Here is a 23394-nt window from a genome sequence, read left to right on the forward strand (position 1 = left end):
TTTTGCTTTCCTGTTTGCAGCTGGTTGTGTGCTGACCCCGCTTAAGCAAAATAAAACTGGGAAGCTACATCTCTACCCTAAACACACCAAGAGACAGGTGGTTCAGAGTTGTTACAGATGTATTTTTGCCCCCTAGTTTTCATATGTTGAAACCCTAGTCCCCAGTGGGATGGTATCAGGAGGTGGGGCCTTTGGGAGGTAATTAGAATTAGATGAGATCATAAGGGTGGAGCCCCATGATGGGATTAGTGCCTTTACAAGGGAAAGCGACTATAGCCAACTATGCCTTGTGAGGACACGGTGAGAAGGTGGCTGTCTACAAGCCAGGAAAAAGGCCCTCACCGGAACTGCAGGCGCCTTGATCCTGGCTTTCCAGCCTCCTTAACTGTGAGAAATGAGCGTTTATTGTTTGAGCCACCCAGACTATGGTATTTTTTTTTTTTTTTTGGTGGCTGACCAGTATGGGAATCTGAACCTGTGACCTTGGTGTTACTACACCATGCTGTAACTGAGCTAACACAGACTACGGCATTTTTGTTACAGCAGCACAAACTAAGACAAGGGTTATGTGTGCTGTCTTGCTAGTGTGAGCTTTCACCTATCTAACAAACCACACAGTGACATAGAAGGTAAAAAAAAAAGGATCCTTTTCTGGCTACCAGGGGGGTGAATTAAAAAGTCCAGGTACACCACACAGGGAGAGCAACCTTAAGAACAGATGAGGTATCACTACATGTCACAAGTTGACCGAGACATCGGAACGTCTCATTGGATTTAATTAATCTCTAACCACTCTTGAAAAAGACTTGAGATCTTTCTACGGGAGTTTCTTGATATCTCAATCATTTCCAGCATAATTTGGACTTGACAAAATATATACCCTAGCAACTGAAAGATTATGTAGCAACCACTGAATGACATTCGAGGGAAAAATTTCCCATCTAAATACACAGTACATGTTTTAAGACTTGGAAGCAGGTTGTGTACCTAATAACTGCATTCTTTGTCCGGCCCTGCATCCCAGCTTCCTGTAAAAAAGCATTCCCAGATCAGAGGGCCTTGTTCCTGAGAGGGCATTCAGCTTGACTTCCAAGGGACACTTCAGTAACAAAGCCATCTTACACTACTGAGGGCGAATGACCAACATCAGTTATGGAGGCTGGGGGCATACTCAGGATGGATAAGCCACTGAGCACAAGGGACATGATCTGGCTCAACTATCACAAGTAAGAACTCACTGAAAATGGACAGATCATCTAGGCAATAAATCAACAGAGTAATCATTACTCTTTTAGAAGGAGAGAAGAAATCTAGGGTAATTAGAGGGGGGAGGGGGGAAGAAGTGGGGGATGGGGAGAGATTGGACAAGGGGCATAAAGAATAAGTATGATCTGTAACAATACATAGCTAGTAATATTAATTTGATCAACATGTCAATGTTGAACCCCAGAAATATGTATTATCAATTATGATTCAATAAAAATTTAAAAAGAACTCACTGAAGTACTTAGAATAGGGTTCTGTTTCATCTTTGGCTGGGTTATTGCTGGTGTGGGTTGCTTCCCCCAAAGTTAACTTGATTTTCAAACTCCACACATTCCACAAGAATTGTATATTATTTTAATGAGAAGCTAATTATAATATGACTTATAATTCAGCCAAACAAATCAGAATAGGTTACAACAGAGTAAGCAGGCTAAGCAGACAACGTTGGTACAATGATTTTACATAGTAAGCTCTGAACCCCACAGTGGCAAAGGCTATGATTAGGAACACCACATGGTAAAACAGCTTGTCTGTAGATCCCAGTACACTACTATACATTATACACAAGAGGCATAAGAGCACACTGCTGGTGGTCTCTTCTCTTCTCTCCATCTCTTCTGTAGAGAGGGCTTCCTTTCCGCTCCCTAAGGGTGGCATCCAGAGGCACCGTTAAGCTGCCCCTTGATTAAAAGGATGCTCAGCCTTGATCTAAACAAACAATTTTGGTGATAATGAAAATGGGATACAGAAACAATGGAGGGAGGAAAAAGGGGTAGAAAACCTCCCTTTTTCTGCTAATTGAATATTCAAAACTTCATTGACCCAGATCACTACAGTTACTTCCTTTGGAAATACCGGACAAGCATAACCTGAGTCTGGGTTCAGCTTCCACAAACCCATCAAGCCAATCAAAGGGCTTATTTTAATTATGGAGGTGAAGTTGTGACCCCATGAATTCCAGTTACTGGAAAAGGCATTTGTATTCAAAGAGACACACACAGCTTTAAACCAACTTGGTGATTTTTATTGACGGGCGACAACTTTATACTCCTAGATACCACTAAACTGTGTACAATAAGGGACACAGCATTACAGAAGAGCAGACAGCAGAATTAAACAGAGCAGACTTGAGGATCAGTCTTCACTATCTGGCCCATTTTTCACTGTGTGTACACAGACGCATGAGCGCAATCTTTTAATGGCAATAAAGCTACAATCACCCATCTGTGCAGGCTAACACCTTGACTCCAAACTTTTATCTGCAATGTGTACGTGAGCAGTTTCTCACTACACAATTATTAAAATGTATTTTTCCTGTTAGGAACCAGCAACTTATTTTTTGTGTTTATTTTTTCTCTTGAAGAAAGAACTATTTCTTCTCTGATATCTGGCTCATTTTTATCACTTATCAAAAACTAAAGGGTGAGGGAGAAAAGTGTGATGGATTAAAAAATTTACTTTTTAAGGAAAGATAAAATTCATTTTCACAAATTTACAAGTGTTGCTGGTGCAGGATTGATTCTACTAAGCAATTAGCCTGGGAATCAAATGCAAGTTCCCCTTTCTTATCTCAGGAATCAGCATTATTTCAGAAATATGGGTTTATGTGTGTTTTTTTAAATCAACAGTCTGTTTCAACCAAATGATTTTGATTTGGAAGTTAGAAGTCAACATAAGTTATGTTGCGCACAAACCCCAAGGCATCTCCTTTTCATTCTAGCCCATTTCTGCAAAAGGAAGAAAGAGTTTCTCTCTAAAGAGCCACTAAAGAGAGGCAGGAAGTTAGTGAGAGTTGATGTTCTACGAAGCAGGCATCAGGCACACACACACATGGCGCACAGGGGGTTTACAGCAGGTCCACTCGGCGGTAATACAGGAGGTAGGCTGTGCGTTCAGCAGTTGGCTTCACCACCTGGTACTGGTTAATCACCTTGACTGTCTGGTCATCGATGCGCAGCCAGCCGTTCAGACCAATCTGGAAGACATCTGTAGTGTAATGACCACCCGTCGCACTGTTGCCGTGATGGTAGACCACTGGAAGAGAGCGCACAGCAGGTGACCCAGTGGGAAAAGCACTGCACAAAAACAGTGAAAGGCACACACCTGACTCCCTCCAAAGATGTGTCTTAGTGTAAAACACTCTACCGAAGTAGGTGAGATAGAGAAATGTAATTACACAAAGCAATGTTATTTAAACTCAGAAAACATGAGTAAATGATAATAGAAAGTTACATATAACTTTAATGTAAGGGTAAGGTAAGTAAAATATACATACACATCTTAGTGGCATATTTAAAACACACAACACTGCACAAAAGCAATCTCCTACACAGCTGGCAGTGGTGCATGGCAATCATCAGCAATGCAAAACTGAGAACAGACTCATACCCTGTGCACCAAGCAACTCCCTTCTAGACTGTCCTAAAGAGATTACCTGAATCTTGGACAAAGATTATATTTCTAACAGTGAAAAAATGGAAAAACCTAAATGCCCACTAGAAGACTGATTAGTAAATTATATTACAATAACATGGATTTTTTCATAAAATAGATTAAGAATGTTAAGTGATGTGGAAATATGCTTATGAGATATTACACGAAAAAACAAGGATCCTAAGTTTTCTGTGGACTATCTATCAACTATGAAATGTGAAACCAACTGCATGCACATGCCTGTACGGCTGAGGGACACTGGAACCATTAACTGTGGTTGTCTGAGTGTGTAGCTGTGGAGGGACCCTGCAGGGATAGTACTAGTAATTGCTCTTTTTCCTTTTTAAAAAATTGCTGATTTCTCTACAATAATGTTTTAATAGAAAAAATCCACTTATTTTTACGTAAAAAAACAAACAAACAAACAAAAAACGCTGTAATTCAAGCAAGAAGCCTTAGTCAAAAGGCTAAAACAAACATAACTGCTAGAAGATGTAATGAAGATATTAAAAGACAGCTGTGGAACACACCCCTCCCTTCTATAAAGCAGAGGGGCAGAGGGCTTCCCGGTCAGCAGCAGACATCAGCCTGGGTAAGAGAAAAGGCTAGTGAAATTCTGGGGGGAAGGGCAGTGTGGCTTTCTAAGCTGTGCTCCACCAGCAGAGGCACAAAGGATAATCACTGGGAGAGGCTTAGCTGGTAGGAAATTTCAGCAACAAATAGGCCCAACACCACTGTGTTCTAGCTGGGTTCAGCTGTGACTTCCAGAGTGCTAAATGAACACAGGAGTCCTGAGTCCACTCCAGGTCAGGGACCTCAGCGGGTGAGAGGTCGACACTTATGAAGCCAAGAGGATGGCTTCAGTCACTGCCAGACTCCTAGGCTCCACACAAAGAAACCCTCTGTTCTGGGACCTCAGAGGAGACCTGACAAACATGAGAACCACAAGTCTATATGAGGATGATGTGGTGGAAAGCCAGGCATATGGCCAATATAAGGTCACAGCTTAACCTTGTACTGCAAAAGTCATGATGATCTGAGTGACCACTAAAAGGCAGTGAAGCATGCTCAGCAGCACCGTGCCCCTCGGACCTCAAATTCACTTTGAAATTTTTGTCCTGGATTTTCACCTTGAAGACCTAATTAATTTTGTTTCAAAGTGACCGAGTCAGTAGAATTTGAAGGTCCTGTGGGTTTAACTAATTTGTATTTCCTATAAGACACCTCCATTCCAAAGATACAAAAGAGAACTGAACTCTACACATTCCAGTTTCTTAAGCAGCAGCCCAAGTAACTTACACAGTAATACATAATTAACACCCACAAGCCCACCTGACAGGAGCAGAACCTGGAATCAGACAGTTACTGAAAATCTCATGCACATTACTAGTTCTCCTTGATCCCACAATCAGAGTCATTTTTATCTTTTTTTCCCCCTTGTCAGAGTCATTTTTAAGAAATATTTCTTTACTCACATTTTACAGAAAATTCTAACCAGCCCAGTGACCTTATTTCAGATGTGAGAATGGATTAGAAGGTGATTCAGGAGGGCAGGTGGGTAGGGCACGAACTCATACTAAGGCCCTCGACCAGGACACAAGGAATTCCTAAACCCTGCCCTTGACTATCAACCTTGATTATTAGCAAGTGCTCCAAGGAGCAGAGATGCAGGGAGAAGGCAAAGAAACCGTTCATCCCCCATGGGGACGCTGGGCCAGACTTCAGGGTGCGAGGCTGAACCCAGATGGGCTGCAGAGCCTGTGCACCAACCAAGGCCTCAGAGATTCCACTGCAAGGCAGTGGAAGGACAGGGCAAGACACACCCCCAAGGGCAAAGTGTCTGTCTTCACCTTGTCTGGGGCCCAGAATAGGGAGGGGCCGTGATCAGCTGACCTGGGCAAGAAGAGAAAGTCAAAGGACAGAGACGAAGAGAGAAAAGACTAGATACCCTCCAGTGTGGCCCAGGACCCTCACCCCTTGATCAGTGGCTAATCAAACTTCTTCAAATCTCAGGAGTGGGCTCAGTAGACAAGTATTAAGCCCTGCTCTGCCACTTCAGACCACAGAGTGTGACTTTTTCTCTCTGAGTTCCAGTTTCTTCTTTTATAGAATGTGGATGCCGCCACTTCTCTCTCAGAATGCTTGTAAGGAATGAAAGAAATGATACATAAGAGCTATTGTGTAGAACGTTCAACAGATGTGTGAGGATCAATAAATGGCAGTGTTATTTTAAAATACAAAAGGGTCACCAAAGGCAATACAAAAGGAAGAATGATAGAGAAACTAGAAAATTCTAATAAAAAAGGCCAGAAAAGCAAACAAAAGGGTTGCAAATGGCAACCATTAAAAGAGGTTAAAAGACTTAGAGGCATGAAAGACTAAAGCTAGAAGAGAGAAGGACAGATGGAAGGAGACAAGAAAAGAGCACAGTGACCCTGGGACAACGTGGAGGTTGGGAGCACCGACCCTCACGTGGTTGAGAAACCAAGTGTGTGGACGGCTTTCCCTGGGTGTAGCTGTGCCACACTGTGCAGGCTAAGCCCCACATTCATAACACATCTAACCAAAAGTTTTCCAATATATTTACTGAAAAAAATCTACCTATAAGTGGACCCACACAGTTCAAATCTGTGTTGTTCGAGTGTTTGCTGGAGAAGGTGTGGAAGAAAAACTGGTATTGCAGGAAGCTCTACTCCAAGAGACAGAAGAGGCCTCAGCCACTGTCTGAGAATGGGGTGTGCCATTCATCCTCTTGGGGGATTTCCCGTAACTGACTGGAGAGTCTGGCAGCTGAGGAGCCCGTGCGATCAGGGCCCACCTTCTCAAGCACCCCTGACAGCACACAGCGGAAGAGGATATGGGGGAACACCAGTATGGGGAGCACTCTCTCATAACCTCGATGGGTAACCAGATGTCATGGCAACTCCACGGCACTGTCATCCCACAGGTACCACAACTGCAGCAGGGAGAGGTTCTGTTCTAAAATGGCCAGCCTGGCAGCCTAAAACTCACTCCTCTGACTCAGAGACAGAAATATTCACTTTGACAGAGGTCTTACATGTCAGGCTCAGCTCAGGGCCAAGATAATATTCTGTCAAATTCTAAGCACCAAATTTCAGGTGAAACACACATTCTTAAATAATTTCCTGACTTACCAAGTCCACAGGGATACCTAGAGAAATCTATTCTCTATGTTAAGTGGTATTACAGTAAAACTGTATAAACCTTTTATCATTGCTTTAATAATGAAGTAATTTATACAAATTTACTTACCTGCAAATAGCCTATAGGTTCTGTGGCATTTAAAATTCTTATTTTTAACCCCTGGAGAAAGCAGTTCTGAAAAACAAAACATTGACATCTCCAATCTATAAAAGCACTCACAGAAAGGCTCAAAGTAATAAAAGCAAAGGGCTAACAAGTCTCCACTTAAGTAAACTGCCAGTCAGACTAGGAACAAAACAAATCCCCATCCCTGTATTTGCATAAAAATTGACCCATGAGGAAAATTAGCTGTGCAATGTAGTAATATACATACATACATAACCAGCAAGCACCCTGTTAAAAGAAATATGAGTAATATACTGAACCCATGAAGTTCATGCTGGAAAACCCCTTAAAAACAGATGCTCTAAAAAATAAAAAAGAAAAAGCTGTCCACTTAAAAATAAAAATAGTCCTGGAAAACCCAAGAATTAGAATATTTTACCTTTGAGTTAGATCACAAAACTTCAATTATACAGCAGTAAAGTGACTTCAAACAGGTACTAGTCTACCAGCTGCCACCGGCTGGGAATTCCTCCTGTTCTTAATGCGCGTGGCTCCCGTCTTTGCAGAAGCACCACGTAAACACCAGCCAGCAAGAGTTCCTCTGAAGATGCACTGTTCTGGGCAGCTGGTACTGGTTCCCTCTCTACTTCCCATCCCTGTGACCTACACAAGGTTCTCTTGTCCCCATCTGTGTCATTTCTCTTTCTATAAAGCATCTGAGGTGGCAGCTGATACAAAAATATGAAGAAATGCCAATAAAATCAGTGTAGAAAAATATCCAAGTCAGCACAAATGGCTAATTTGGGGGTGAGTGAAGATGCAGGAGTGCAGGACAAAGGACGCTTTTTGCCTAAGTCTGCATTCTATGTTTCCTGATGGACAAAATAAAATGGGAAGGACAATCCATTACACAATTCTCCCTGGCATCTTTCTTCCCCTTTCCGGCCCTCAAATGGGAGTAAAAACCATGCCACTGCTGAATGACAAAATAGTTGGAAGTGCAAGAGGGATGGACAATAAAATTGGCCAGCAACCGAGTCTATTAGCTGAAAGCGACAACTCTGGTTGAGCAGGCCTGGAAGACAATGAAGGTAACACAAGGTCCGTAAGGGACAGGGAGGAAGCCAACTACACTCATAAGCCACCCGAACTGAAGGAGGTGGGGAGTGACTGTGCTCTGCTGGGGAGAGGGGAAGAGGAAGAGGTCTTTCAATTCTGGTTTCTTCCTCTACAAGAAAGGAGCAACATCCAATGTCCTCCTGTTTTCCAGACACCTTGATATTCTGAGAATCACTTCTAGCTTGTCATATTTCCAATCAAGCTTCAGTATGGTATAATACATTTTCCACAAATCCTGAGGCTTTCAAGAAAAATTTTCTTTCAAGCTGTGCTTTTAGCAGGACAACTTGGGGCTCTTTTAAATTGCTTCAAAAATGTGCAACACTGCTGAGCCCGTTATCTGACAGATACTTGTGACTGATAAAGTACCACAAATCTAACATGCTTGTCACTGCAACTAGAAGTCAGAAGGAATTCCCATTGCCTATGGGAAAACATTCTTACCTGACCAAAAAAGTCCATTTAACCAGACTACTCAACACAATTGTTAAAACTTCTCATAAAGAAAATGATAATATACCATGAATCAGTATGCTTATAAAACAATGATGCTCTTTTTGATGGAAAAAATTCATTTTTCTAATGTAGTAAGAGTATATAGTTTATTTATTTTTGCCTCTAGAAAAGTCAAGACACAGGACTTCCTTAATCTTGACATGACACAGAAATGCTGGAGTGTTGAGAGCTTATTGATTTGCAGGAGTGTCGTCACCATAAATGCTCTTTGCCTTGTTATTACCTTTACTAATTTCCAAGTCCACAGGATATTCAATATTTTTGATAAGCTTCTGACATCCACCAGTCTTCTCGTAAACAAATCGTTTCAGGTGTAGCACGAGAACAGGAGGGAGTTTTTCCAGAGTCACTCTTCGACTTATCTCAACCTAAGACACAAAACACACCAGGACACACCGTCCCCGTCTTACTTAGAGCAGCAGATGCCACCTCCATCTTTCCATCTCTCCAAAGACTTCCTCTGAGAGCTGACTGTCCTAGAGTCCTACGGCAGGGCTCCATAACCTTTCCTGCATCACAGAAGCTTTGGAGAATCCACTGACACTCTTCTCAGAAAAGGCACAAACCCCTATAAACACAACTGCAGCAGATCCCTTGGGTCCCCGAATTCCATCTGTGAACTCCAAGTTAAGAACTTTGCTCTGTGGCATTAATGACGAATCGGTATAAAAATAAAAAAGTTAAGTTAGTAGTACCTTGAGTTATGTATTTATTTACCTATTTTTTAATAACTCTCACAGTATTGATAAAACTGATGCCAGTATGTTTCTTCAATTAGATGTATTAAATAACCTTAGAGCTCTTTATTCTAACCATTAGTTTTATAGTAGTTTGGTTTTATCAATTTAATATGCCCCTGAAGTACTTTTACAGGTTTAATAAATGCTTTTTTAAAAAGCTAGCTTTTTAAAAAATTAAAATGCATCTTCACAAACAATACTTAATCCTTTTTTTTAAATTGAGACATAATTGATTCTACATATCTGTGGGGTACAGCATTGAATATCAATACCTGTGTGGAATACATGATGCTTAAATGAGGATAATTATTAATCCCTTTATCTATTGTTCTCTGTATTTATAAACTCTGATGGTTCCTGTATTTACTTGGAGAATACTTTTGGTTGAAATATTTTTTAAAGTAACAATCCAAAAGATAGCAGAATATATAAAATAATTTTTAAAACTGTCAGAGGACTATATATATATGTGTGTGTGTGTGTATATATAAATATAAATACATAAATGTGTGTGTGTGTATAATGTCTTTATATTCTGTCTCCTGTCTCTATATCTAACAAGAATTTGTGAACTAATGAAAAGTGTGAACACAGCTCAACAGTCAAAACCAGAGATTAGGACTATACTATGGATTCAGTGTCCCCCACAAACTCGTGTTGAAACTTAATTCCTAATATGGTATTTGAAAAGTGGGAGGTGATAACACTATGATGGCTATGCACTCACGAATGGATTAATCCATTCATGGATTAATGGGTTAATGGATGAATGGGTTATCAGGGATTAGACTGGGGGCTTTATAAGAAGAGCAACCGAGCATGTGGAAATGTGCTCCAGCTCCAGTATTCTCACCATGTGATACTCTGTGTCGCCTAGGGACTCTGCAGAGTTCCTGTCCAGAAGGAGGCCCTCATCAGATGTGCCCCCGGGGCCCTGGACTTCCCAGCCTCCAAAGTTGATTAAGAAATAAATTTAATTTTCTTATAAATTACCCAGTTTCAGGTATTCTCTTATTAGCCACAGAAAACTGACTAATATAGACTATAAGATTCTGGTTTCCTCACCTGTGAAATGGAGAGAGCTGGACTAAATTATCTCTAGGGTGCTTCTTAGTGTGTAATCATCTATGATTTTGATTTCAAAAACTTTCAATTTATTAAATGGCTAATCTGAAATTTTAAAATGTGCATTTTGGGTTTCTAGACATATTGAGGCACTATTTCTAATCATCCAACAGAACCAGACATTTTCTATATAGCAAGTATTTTATATTATCATATTTTCCCATGGACCTTCACATGTTCCCATAGAAAAAAATTTTTGACCTCAATTATATGATAAAGTGAAACTTGGTATTTTAAAAAGAAACTTTAAAAAAAAATCACATTTAGAAAATGTATTTGCTCTTTGCAGATATTTCCACACAAGCTGTCCACAATCATCCTTCATCTAACACCTGCTTTTCCCAATATGCTCAACCTTGTCTGATAACGCATGACCACAACCATGGAGCCAGAACAGTTGGCATCATTCTCTTTCATCTTCAAGGCTCCACCAAATGCCACCTTCTTTCTTGAAGCCTTCTTCCAAACCTGCTATTTAGGATAAATCATCCTTTTCTCACCACTCTCTAACAACAGGCTGACAACAGCCTCTGTCCCAATCCCTGTCCCCACCCAATCCTCCCAGGGCAAAGACAAAATTTAATTGCGGCAGAAGCAAAAGAGGAAAACAGAAACATCATGAAGAGTCTTTGCTGGGCAGCTTTGGGAAAGACTAGAAAGCTCCCCAGCAGGATGCGTGGCCACGGTTGGCTCAAAGACGAGAACGAGAGGAGTAGCAGCAGCAGCCAGGGACCGCAAACCATCTCTGGAGAGTCACGGCTGCCACAGAAGTGAGCCAAATTGACGGTCACCCACAGCCAGACACACAAACTTAACCAACCAACCATCTTCCCCACATAAATAATATCCACTATCTCTCTTCCATGAAGTCCCACCACCAGGCTCTTCTTAGCTTATTCACTTAAGCCAACTGCCAAATTTCTGTCTCTGGCTCCTACCACTTTTATTTTTTAAATAAAATCACCCAAGTCAGAAAATATGGTGGAGGATTAGGCATAATTTCTGTAGATCCCCCAAGAGTTTGGCTTGGCCAGTCCAAAGCAGGAGACCCCAGGTACAATAAAGTCTCCACGTCCTACTCTGCTCTTCTTTACTGAGAACACAAGCCGTAAGACAAGGTTAGATCTATCCCAGTCATGCAACGAGGTGACAGGTTTTCTATGCTGGGATGTCTTACTTCACCTTGTACCCACCACACACTGCCTGTTATGTAAATATAGCTTCACAGGAATACTATGAACTGTCCAAAAAAGTACTGCCCATAACTAGCTTGCATTCATCTCCCCAATGCATTTTTATGAATTTGCTGCCACAATCTAAGATACATAATAAAGAAGACATTCTCTACTGCAAAATAGAAAACAGGCATAAATTGGCACATATGGATAGCCAGGAACTAATAAGCTCTCTCAGAGCAGAATATTATCCATCCCTCCCAACTGAGTTGACACATACACCACTAAGCTTATCATCTGCTACTCTCAACTCATGAGGATGGAAAAAACTCAAAGATTTTATTTTTTTTCAGATCAAACCAGAGTAATACGCATCAGAACAATAACTATATTTTTCAACGTTCTAGAAGATCTAAACAAATGCAAGAGATGAGTTTAGAATCTTTTATATCCTAACTAATCTAATAAAAATTGTGCTCTATGATATCATGAATATAAATAAGCTATTCAGCCTGTCAGAGGTAGTATTTGATTTTTTGATTAGACTGCCAGAAAATTAAATGTACCCCAGGATAAATAATTCAAAAGGAGATCATATCTTGTGTTACACAACTTAGAGCTAAAAGAGGTTGTTGGGATCATCTGTTTCAACCATTTCATTCTAAAAATGTGGAAACTTTCAGTCCCAAACAGTTAAGCAACTGATTTAAGAGGCAGAACTCAATTCCATTCCCCCTCATTCCTTATTCTGTATTTTTTTCCACCAAACCAGACTGCCTTGGTATAAAGATTGCAGATCAACTGTGAATATACCTCTTGTTTGGTTTTTGTGGTATAACCTTGGACAGATTCTCTTGCCACCAAGCTTTCCAATGCATCCTGGACTGTACGTATCTTGTCAGACTGGATATCCAACTGCAATGTGAAAAATGGCTGCAAAGTTGCAGATTCTTTTGAACTCTGCTGGTAAACCACAGACCTAAGAATTGAAAGCAAAAACAAAAAATTTAAGAGACCACTCCTTGCTATTTTCCCTTAAGATTAACCAACAGGAGAAGAGAAATAAACACTGTAAGATTATTCAATATCACTTTCAGAAGACCAAAAAGAACAGAAAAGCCAAAAATATAATGAATTTAAAAATAATTTTGCTGAATACCATCTCCTAATTATTTCTAGCAACTAAATCTACCAGCTGATAAATTTTCCCAGATCAAGTGCTCTGGAAGAAAACATATTTCATCTTCTAAATTCTTTCACTCTACTCCACACTATTATTTAATGCACTAGTTAATAAGGGGGACTATCTTGCCATGGCCTAAAAATGCTGAGACTTTTTCATTTTCTCAAAGTATCATAGCCTGTATCTAATAAAATAGAGGAAATCCCAAGGTAAATAAAATATTTTTAATGGCATTTTCCCTCTACAAAAATGACCTACAAAAAGAAGGGAAGCAGGGTGCGTATAATAAAAAACAAGTTAACATTCCAGGAAAGAAGGCTACCGCCCTTCCAAGAAAGGTGCCAATTCAACCTTGTTTTCTTAGCTGGTTTTTCATTTCATTTTTCTTTTTCTAAGTTTTTCTGAGTCAAAATTGTGTTCAGCCCATCTCTCACTTAGCCTCAGCAAAGAAACATTCCAGGAGTTCAACAAGGGATTCTGTTTTTGTAGTCAGAGTGACCTAGTTTATAAACGGAATAAAATAGGTGTGGATAGGTATTCAGGCTTTCCAGAACAGATGCCCTGAAGAACTAGCTAAGAGCTTTTCTGTCCAGGGTTTAATTATATTCACACTCCTTTTGAGAGTAAAGACTTAAATGACAGCAGTTCCTTTTTGGTTCCAAAAAGGAACAGGGAAAACCAGTCATGAAAATTGGTGAAGGATGTAACAGGTGGCCCTCTGACTCAAAAGTCCTACATTTTATCAAAAAAAGATAGGGAAAGGGGCTGGTCTTCCTGAGGAAACTGAAAAATATCTGAAGAGGCTGAATTTTAGAAAAAAAAAAATCATTCAATTGGTCTTCTTTGAATAAAGGATCATGTTTAATGATGGCTAAAAGGAAGTTCCTAAATTATAAGAATTCCTTATCTTTGCTTTATCATTTTTCAAAAAGAAACATCGACAACCAAATTCAACACAAAGACACCACAGAGGTCGAGGCTAGCAGCCATGGCAGAGCCATTCAAGCCAAGATAGCAATTTCTCCAAAGTGGATTGTGGTGTTTTCCACTGGTTATTCTGAGACAAATTTGGGATCTTTGGGTATGCTGGTCATCTGTGGCCTTACAATTTTGATACTGCAGCTCTGCATGAAAGTGGTGCTCCCACTGCCTAAATCTGAGCTGTTCCCTTGTCCCTCTCTCCCATCCCTAAGGGAGTGCTCAACAGTCCTAACATCAGGCTGCCGAGCTGATGGGGCCAAGGGCACAGCCTCTCCTCACTGCTGGTCACCAACCTACGTCTCGGCTTTCCCCGGCCCACATAGCAAACCCCAAGGAACCAGGTCTGGCAAAAAGAGTCACAGCAGCAGTGCTGGGGGGTGCTGGGCATTCCTCAGACCACGCCTGACCCATTGCTGACACAAGAGACTCCAGAATACCAGAAGAGAAAGGGGCCTGTGGAGCCTCGCTTACAGCACAGAACACAGAAATGACTTGTTCAAGGTCACATTTGTTCAACTGGCTTCTACATCCAGTTCTCAAGGGTAAAAAACTAGCTTCTGAGGGAGTAGCGCGGATTTGCTGAGGTTTTTATCACTAGCCTGTGGAAAGTTGCTCAATAATCTCAGTTGTTTTAGAGCAGAGAGAGACTAAACCAATGCTTGATGCCTGGAAAAGGATATCATTTCTTCCAGATGCACAGCACTGGGGACGACAGACTAAGAGTCTCACTAAAACAGCCTTGGAGGTTATGCTGCAAGGCCTTCAGAGAGGAAATCCTGAGGCCCTTTTAGTACTTTAGATGGTAAACCTCCTTGGAGACAGTACAAGTTTCACTGAATTCCATATCACAGTGGTACTGAAAGGCTCCCGCACAAGCAAATAAAAGCCCTTCAGAAGGACTTCATGAATGAGCAAAAAGCTGGTTAAGAGAACCAGTGCTGAGCCCAAGCCAGTGTCCGCCTCTGTATACAAGTATCTCCCTCCACGCTCCCCTTGCTTTGTAGCTCACCTGGTTCTGATGTCTAAAATTCCTCTAATCAATTCACAATAGCCAACATATGGCAACAACCTAAGTGTCCATTGACAGACAAATGTATAAATACATACACATGATGGACAAATGGATAAATACACACACATACAGAAATATTATTCAGGCTTAGAGGATATATTGCTATTTGCCACAATATGGATGAACTTGGTAGACATTACACTAAGTGAAATAAACCAGATACAGGAAGACAAATATTGCACCATCTTACTTATATGTGAAATCTAAAGGGAAAAAAAGGTCAAATATACAGAGATAGAAAATAAAACAGTGGTTACCTGGGTCAGGGGGAGGAAATGGGAGATGCAGGCCAAAGGATACAAAATAGCAGATAAGTAGGATGAACGCGTCTAAAGATCTAACCTACAGCATGAGGACCTATAGTTAATAATAGCGTATTGTACTAAGGATTTTTGCTAAATGAGTAGACTGTAGCTGCTTTTGCCACACAAAAAAATGGTCACTATGTGAGATGACAGATGTGTGATACTGTGAAAATATATATTTGATCTTCATTCCCTTATGACATACAACTCCTAAAATCTTTAGCATCTCCAAAGTGATGAGTCTTTTTGTATGCTAATGATGGCTGGAAGCCTGTGGGTAGGTAGCTTCAGGATGGAGGCTGGTCACAGGAAAGACCAAGGCAGGACTTTCAGCCCCACCCCCAACCTCGGGGAGGGGGAGGGACTGAAAGTTAATTACCAGTGGCCAATGATTTAGTCAATCATGCCTATGTAATGAAGCCTCCAAAAATACCCAAGAGGCTTGGGTTTGGAGAGCTTCTGGGTAGCTGAACATGGTGGAGGTTCCTGGAGAGTGGTGTGCCCAAGGAGGGCATGGAAGTTCTGCGCCTCTCCCCCACACCTCGCTGTATGCGTCTCTTATTCTGTATCCTTTGTACCATCCTTTGCAATAAGCGAGTAAATGTAAATACGTGTTCCTCTGAATTCTGTGAGCAGTCAAGGCAAACTCAGTGAACCCAAGGATGGGGTGTGGGAACCCTGATTCCAGAGGCCTGGATGTGTGACTGACATCTGAAGTGGGTGGCAGTCTTGGGAACTGAGCCCTCAACCTGAGGGATCTGATTCTATCTCCAGGTAGATGGTGTAAGAATTGAATTGGACAACACTCAGCTGGTGTCCGCTGGAGAACTGCTGGCTTGCTTGCCAGCAGGGAAAAATCCTCACCCATTTGGTCACAGAAGTCTGAAGTCAATCTTTGTTGTTGTTGATTGTTACTGAGTGAAAGCAGAGGAAAGACAGTGTTTTTCTCACTCACTCACTATGTTAATCTGCATCACGTAACATTATGCTGTATACTTATATATACACAATAAAGCATATTTAAATAAATAAATAAATAAAATTCCTCCAAACATGATTTTCTTCTCTTAACAAATTTGCTTGCTTTCCTCTTACTTTTCTGTTGCTCGCTGCTCTCTCAACAGCGAGCAGCTGGACGTGGTGGGGTGAGAGGAGGAGCTCATTGTGGCACACAGACCCCCTGGGGACAGCACCCCTGCAGAAATGCTCCAGTGGGTACTAGGAGAGCAGAGGGGCCGGCAGGAGGAGAATGAGGGAGCACAGCACAAGAAGAGAGCAAGCAGGGAGATGTAAAGGCAAATTACGAAAAACCTCAGAACAAGTCTTACACCTGCCCCTGTCACCAAAATAACAAAACCATGAAAAAGGCAAGAAGTGAAGTATTCTAGAAAAGCATAAACCTGATGTGTCCACCAAAAATGCCGGTGATTGGAGTCTGAACGAAATCTGCCTGGCGGGTGACTGAGGTTTTATTCCTGGGGCCCACTTGCTCCCATTCATCCTCACTCCCTTCGCCCTGTTCTTCCTGCTCTTCTTCATTCACCGAGTAGCTTTTGGGCCCATTGGAAATCCTAAATTCTGAAAAGGAAAGAGTTTGCTTAGGCTACTACTTAAAATACGAACAGCAAAAAAACAAAGGTTCTATGTAAACCACTTAAAGAGATTTGTCAACTTTAGTTTTAAAAACTAAATCAGGGTGTGTTCTACATTAAGAGGCACAGCAACCAACCACAACATGTGCAACTTTACTGGATCCTCGTTTGCACTAAGTGCTACGAAAGACGTTCTTCAGACAACTGGAGAAATCTGAAGATGCACTGGAAAGTAGATATTATTGTGCAATTATGGTTAGTTTTCTTAGATTAGGGACTGCAGTTATGCAGGAGAGGGTCCTCAAAAAATACACACCTTAGCATGCAGGGGTGAACTGAACTATTATCCATAATCTAATTTTGAACCATCTAGGAAAAACGTATACATACACGTATGTGTGTAAATAATGACATGTTAACAACTGTAGATTCCAGCAGTTACACAGGTGTTCATCACACTATTCTTTGAGCTTTTCTGTACGCTTGATCATTTTCCTAATTAAAAGTTGAAGGTGAACAGTACAGTTTCTGGATAAATTTTGATATATCTAAATATACCATTCCCAACGGTATATAAAATGCAATACAAATAACTAGTTTTCTGAATGAGTAATTAAGTGACTTCTGAAGGGCAAATGACTGCTGGGGGGAAGGTAACATAATATATTGAGCATGCAACATTTATTTAAAATTAATTTTAAGCAAAACACTGAAACAAAACAGGCCTGGCTGGTTAACTCAGCTGCTTAGTGTGTGGTGGTGTTAATACCAAGATCAAGGGTTTGGTTCCCTGTACCAGCCAACTGCCAAAAAGAATAATAATTCTTAAGAAATTATTCTTGCACAATTTTGTAGCAAATAGACCATAACCTACTTTCATTATTTGGTGAGAGAAGCTTTTTTAGGTTCAACATTTCCTCATGAAGTCCATTTAAAATGAAGCCTAAGTACTCCTCAGCATCTTCTTGTCGACCCTGAAAAAGCCAAATATGATCACATTAATTTTAACTAATTACCATCCAAGGCCTGCAAGATATATATTACCTGCATATTCAAATTATGCCTCCTCTGAAGTTTTCAAGATTAAATGTAAAGTATTTCTAAAAAATGGCATGGGTCTTTGGTTTTCTGGGGGGTTTTGGTGGCTGGCTGGTACAGGGACCTGAACCTATGACCCTGGGGTTATAAGGCTGTGCTCTAACCAACTGAGCTATCGAACCAGCCTCAATATGGGTTTTTCTTTGGATAGCTGAGATCCTAGGATGTAGAAAGGAAGGAAATGAACATATTAAACATTTATCTCTAAGTGGGAGAACTACCGGGAATTTTTTTTCTTATTTATGCTTTTCTATATTTTTGAAATTTTCTACAGTAAATATACATTACCTTTACAATAAAAAAGTTATTTAGAAGTTGCTTTTTTGTTTAAATGAAATAGAAGACCAACGACTAGATGTCTAGGGCCATCTCACTACACAAGCCCAGGGGTAATCAATCACATTATGAGTTGTGAAATGAGCAGCCCTGTATGTCTCCTATTTTTTATGATGAGCAACTATAGGGGAAAGGACTCAAATTATATGTGAAAAACTCGGCTGATTTAAAGATTTAGCTGACTGACATATATACACACATCAGCAAAATCACTCATAGATTAGTCACATGTGAGTTTTATAATCTCACACTGGTTTTGTTTGATTCTGTAATTTATCATGATTAGTTCATATTTCATTCTCTGGAGCATAACTGACTATTCCAAGGATGTGCAAATTCTCCTGCTTGAGGTCTCTGGGTATTGTGTATCTGAGTTTTCTCCAAATGGAAGTATAGATAAGGACAGCAGCTGTTTGGTGTAAGTATGCTCTGCGTATGTATAGAAAAGGGCAAAAACTGGCATAGCCCAAGATGTAGTAAATAGTGCATATAGCAGGCCTGGGGCTGCTCTCCTTGGAAAGGTCTGCTTGCAAGGTTGGCCCTTGTATGGTGTCTGGAAACTTGGATTTCAGAAGGGGTCCCATCATTCCAAGAAGTGATAAGGGACTGTGCATAAACTGTGCAACCAATGTGGTTTATGCTGAATACCTGTTTTCCTTCTGGGAGTTTGGAATTTTGGCTCACGCTAGGCAGAGGGTGCCTACATGACCAGCCCCCAATAAAAACCCTGGACACTTAAGTCTCTAGTGAGCTTCCCTGGTAGACAACATTTTACATGTGTGTCCTCTATGACTACACTGGGGGAAGGGTCTGGAGGTTTCCTTCAGACTCTGCCCCATGTGTCTTTTCCCTTTCCTGATTTTGTTTTGTATTCTTTTGCTATGATAAACTATAACTATGAATATAACAGCTTCTGAGTACTATGAGACCTTCCAGCGAATCACCAAACCTGAAGGTGATCTTGGGGACCCCACCACATCCAATATTAAGGCAACTTCAGAGACACTTTTATTCACAAGCATTACCTCTGAGCAAGATCCTTGAAGGGTTTGGCCTCAGGAAGCCCTCCCTGAGCACCCACTTTATCTCTGCCCCCACCTGACCTGGATGGCCCTCTCTGGCTTTTTTTTTTTTTTTGGCAGCTGGCAGTACAAGGACCCGAACTCTTGACCTTGGTGTTATAATACCGTGTGTTCTAACCAACCGAGCTAACCAGCCAAACACCCCTCCCCCCAACCCGGCTTCTAAAGCATCTTTATATGAGCGTACTTCCAAAAGTTCGTGGAAAAATAGAAATAAAAGATAACATAAATCTTTCTGTGAACTTCTGGAAGCACCCTCATGGTGTCTGTTTTTGCACTTCCCTTGCTGTCTGTTCACTTAGACTACATATCTAACTCCCCCACTGGACAGTGAGCTCTGTGAAGACAGAGGGCACACTTTATCCCATTCCTGCATCCCTAACACTCTGTGCTAGTCGGGGAATGTGAGTTCTAAGCCAACCCCAAAAGCTGCATTACCGAGCATTTAAAAAGCTTCAAACTCTATGCTGCCCCTGGTGGTATCCTGCTACACTGCCCTAGACATTCACCCTTCTTCGCAGCAATGAAGCTTCAATATTGCTTGGCTTAAATGGTATGTTCTTGACTATTTTTCTCTATGAATAAGTTTCCCTGAGCATCATTTCAACTGCTTGTACTGACTCATCACAAACTTGTTCAGGGAAGAAAGAAATGCTCCAGTTAACTGTGCTAAGGGTGCTTTTCATTCACTCTCAACAGCTGCCAGGGCCCTGTATAATGCCTCCTTGGTCCATTAGTCTCCTTTAGTAGCAAAATGTATGATAAAAATTTTTTAAAAGAATCATGGAGGGCTAGCCAATTAGCTCAGTTGATTAGAGTGCAGTGTTGATAACACCAAGGTCAAGGGTTCAGATCCTCACACCAGCCAGCCACCAAAAAAAAAAAAAAAAAGAGTCAAGAACATAAAATAGTTACTAAATCCTAGGAGTATGATGAAGACAGAGCTTGTCTGTCATTCTAGGCCCAGCACACTCCACTCTACCCAAAAGGTGGCACAAGGCAGTGGTGAAGAGAGCTGCCTCGGAAGCCAGGCTCTGCCGTTTATTAGCTACGTGACCTCGGACAATGACTTCACTTTTCTCAACTGTAGCAAGGAGACGATAATCACACTTTATTCATCGGGTTAACCACCAAGTTAATATATGGAAAGTACTTAGAATAGTACCTGGTACACAGTAAAAGTTATATGAGCTTGGTCTGATTATAAAGATTACCATTATACTCTTTAAATTCATGCAAGCAACTGACTCCATAATAAACCCAGATCTACTCCACACCCACCAAACTGCAGCACTTGAGACAAAGGGCAAACATTGAACAAGCACCAGTTAACCGAAAAAGGGGAGCAAAAGGCAACACTTTACAGAAAGCCACGTCAGAGTAGTCTCAAACCTTTTCAGACAGGCTCGACTTGATAACTGTCAGGAGTCTATAAATATATGTGGGTTCAAAGGCAGCTCCAGGGCGAATATCCCTCACGATTTTATCCCCAAGAGCTGCGATGGAAACAGGACACAGATTTTCATAACTAACATGGTCAGAAATGATGAAAAGCAAAATCATCAAAACTCTCCCCCACCTCCCCACCCAGCTGAATCTTGAGCTGAATGTTAAATACAGGTTGCACAGGTGTAGCAACTTGTATTTAAATAAGACATTTTCTTTCCAGTAAGACTGGATTTACCAAATTCAGTCATCTGATACCATTAACTTCCAATATGTAATGACATCTGAAGACCTCATTTTTACTTACCTTGTCGGGGTTTTGGAGGTACTGGCATATTAGTAAACTCATTCATTAGCCGAACACTAAACATGAAAAAAAAAAGTTAAGTAGTGCATTTTTTAAAAAGACATACTCTTACTAAAGAACTTTAATGGCTAAGTAGAATATTAATTAGTATGAATATAGCAGATTTTAGGCAACCAACGCTATATAACAGCTACTGAATTCTTTAACACTTCTATGCATGTTTGTGGCATTAAGTGGTATAAGTTGGTAAAAACTAATATGTTTTCTACTTAATCTAAAGAACACAGAGAGATAATGCTCCAATTCCATTTCTGTTTAACCCCCATATAAAATCATGAACAGTACATTAAAAAAAAAATTATAGGGCCGACCCCGTGGTTCACTCAGGAGAGTGCGGTGCTGGGAGCGCAGCGGCACTCCGGCCACGGGTTCAGATCATATATAGGGATGGCTGGTGCGCTCACTGGCTGAGCGCGGTGCGGGCGACACCAAGCCAAGGGTTGTGATCCCTTACCGGTCACACACACACACAAGAAAAAAAAAATTATAGATTCATTTGTAGAAAAACTTTGTTAAACTATTTAAATTCTAATCATCACAGGGGAAAAACGCCACCCCCTTGGCCCACTGTTCAGTCCCTTACTTACAAGCTGTCTATCATGGGTGTTGATGTACAAGGCCTTTGCACCTTTGAATACAGAGGAATGAACTTCATCAGGTGATACATCGGAGGGCAAGCAACCAGTGCCTGCAGTGTCTAAATATTGGCAGTAAGGAATTGTAAAGGAAAGGAAACAGACACTCCAAATTTCCTAAAGGCACATTAAACAAGAGCATATAAAAACTAAATAAGCCAAGGACACTGAACTACTTAGATATGTAAACACAAAAAGGAAAAAAACAAATAATCACTAGAATAACTGCCTTGTAATATCCATAGAAGAATTTACTACGCAGTCAGTAGTTTATATTCAAAAACTTGATTCAACCAACACAAATCAGTTAAAACAAAATTTCCAGTTGTAAGAGGTCACTCTGCCCTGTTACTTGGGATCATTCTAATAAAACTTGCCCAGCTCTGTCATTCACAGGTCAACAAATCCTTATTTGGGGGGGGTGGAGGGATTGGGTATTGGGAATAACTGTGTTTATAAGCAAATTCAGGCTAGATGCCCCATGGAAGCTGAACTAAGTCACGAGCATCTCAAAGAAGAGACGACTGCAGTAAGCTGGGCTGGGGGTGGTGTCCAGGAAGGATACAGCATTAATGTAGCACCAGTTTCCTTTATTAATCAGACCACGGGGTTGCAACGACACTGGTTTATGTATTAAGGTTACATTCTCCAGTAACTCTGAAAGAGTGAAGAAGCATATTTAAGAAATTAATGACATATAGTGAATAACATTTAAAACAACTCATATGCTCTACTCTGGGAAAGTGTTAAAATTCTCTTCAATAAAGCATGTATCCAAAGAAAATGTGTACTGTTAAAGCTTCATTCAGTTCAATATCAAGTATATTTAATGACTAAAAACTTTTTTCAATTTAATATTTTTCCTCAAACACCAACATTTATTTATCTTCCCATGGGAATACAATTAGGGAGCACAATAACTACCTATTTTAATAAGAGAAAAAAATTAAAAACAATGTATCAGTACTAGAGAACAGATTTAAGATACAGGCTTTTTTCCTTAAACCCTGCTAGCCAGGCATGACTCGTTAGTAGCAAGGTCCCCGGACACTAGATACAAAGGTGCTTATGTGCAGAAACTGAGTCTCATTCATCTCTGAATCCCCAGCAACTAATCCCATACCCAGCAGATCACAGTGTGTGCTCAATGGCTGTTCAGTGACCAAAGATATTCCTTTTGGGGACAACTGTCTCCTACTAATTAAACTGTGTTTTTCCACTAGAAGTCAATTTAGCAACTGTTTTGTATACTGTAATTCCCTTATTCCATTTATAAACAAGCCTCTTATCCTCAGATGCACCCTCTGACATCACTCTTTTTCACAGTTTTAAGACAGCTGTGAATGCCATCTTTATACAAGGAACCATTAGAAATGCTTTAAAACAAGACAAATTCTCCCCATGCCCCATTATGAATCTTATAATAGTGACAGCTGCAATTTATGGATATCTTCAACACTTAGCATGTTCTTTACAACTTACAAATGTTAATCGGTTGGACTTAACCCTTAGTAATCCAGGAGTACCACCACTATCCTCTTTCACCAATAAGGAAACTGAGGCCCAAGACGGTTATCTAACTTGGCCACAGGATCTAGGCAGCATAGCCAGGGCCTGACCTCCACGGTCTGTGGCAGCACCACATTGCTTCCT

At 40.7% G+C, this 23394-nt stretch overlaps 1 protein-coding gene across 1 annotated transcript in view; it reads right to left on the bottom strand.

Annotated features, from left to right (window-relative positions):
• Window positions 1–1597: 1597 nt before the first annotated feature.
• USP10 (ubiquitin specific peptidase 10) overlaps window positions 1598–23394 on the bottom strand; it is a 73828-nt gene continuing 52031 nt past the window's right edge. The window contains exons 5-14 of the mRNA XM_063112327.1: window positions 22307–22398; window positions 21694–21803; window positions 21047–21102; window positions 20686–20789; window positions 17652–17751; window positions 16586–16763; window positions 12458–12623; window positions 8828–8972; window positions 6973–7038; window positions 1598–3300 (exon numbers count right to left, since the gene is read on the bottom strand). Of these exons, the coding sequence (XP_062968397.1) occupies window positions 3113–3300; window positions 6973–7038; window positions 8828–8972; window positions 12458–12623; window positions 16586–16763; window positions 17652–17751; window positions 20686–20789; window positions 21047–21102; window positions 21694–21803; window positions 22307–22398 (1205 nt within the window). The 3' untranslated portion in view covers window positions 1598–3112. The remainder of the gene's footprint in view (window positions 3301–6972; window positions 7039–8827; window positions 8973–12457; window positions 12624–16585; window positions 16764–17651; window positions 17752–20685; window positions 20790–21046; window positions 21103–21693; window positions 21804–22306; window positions 22399–23394) is intronic.

This window comes from Cynocephalus volans, chromosome 10, assembly GCF_027409185.1.
Source record: "Cynocephalus volans isolate mCynVol1 chromosome 10, mCynVol1.pri, whole genome shotgun sequence".
NCBI classification, from domain to species: Eukaryota; Metazoa; Chordata; class Mammalia; order Dermoptera; family Cynocephalidae; genus Cynocephalus; species Cynocephalus volans.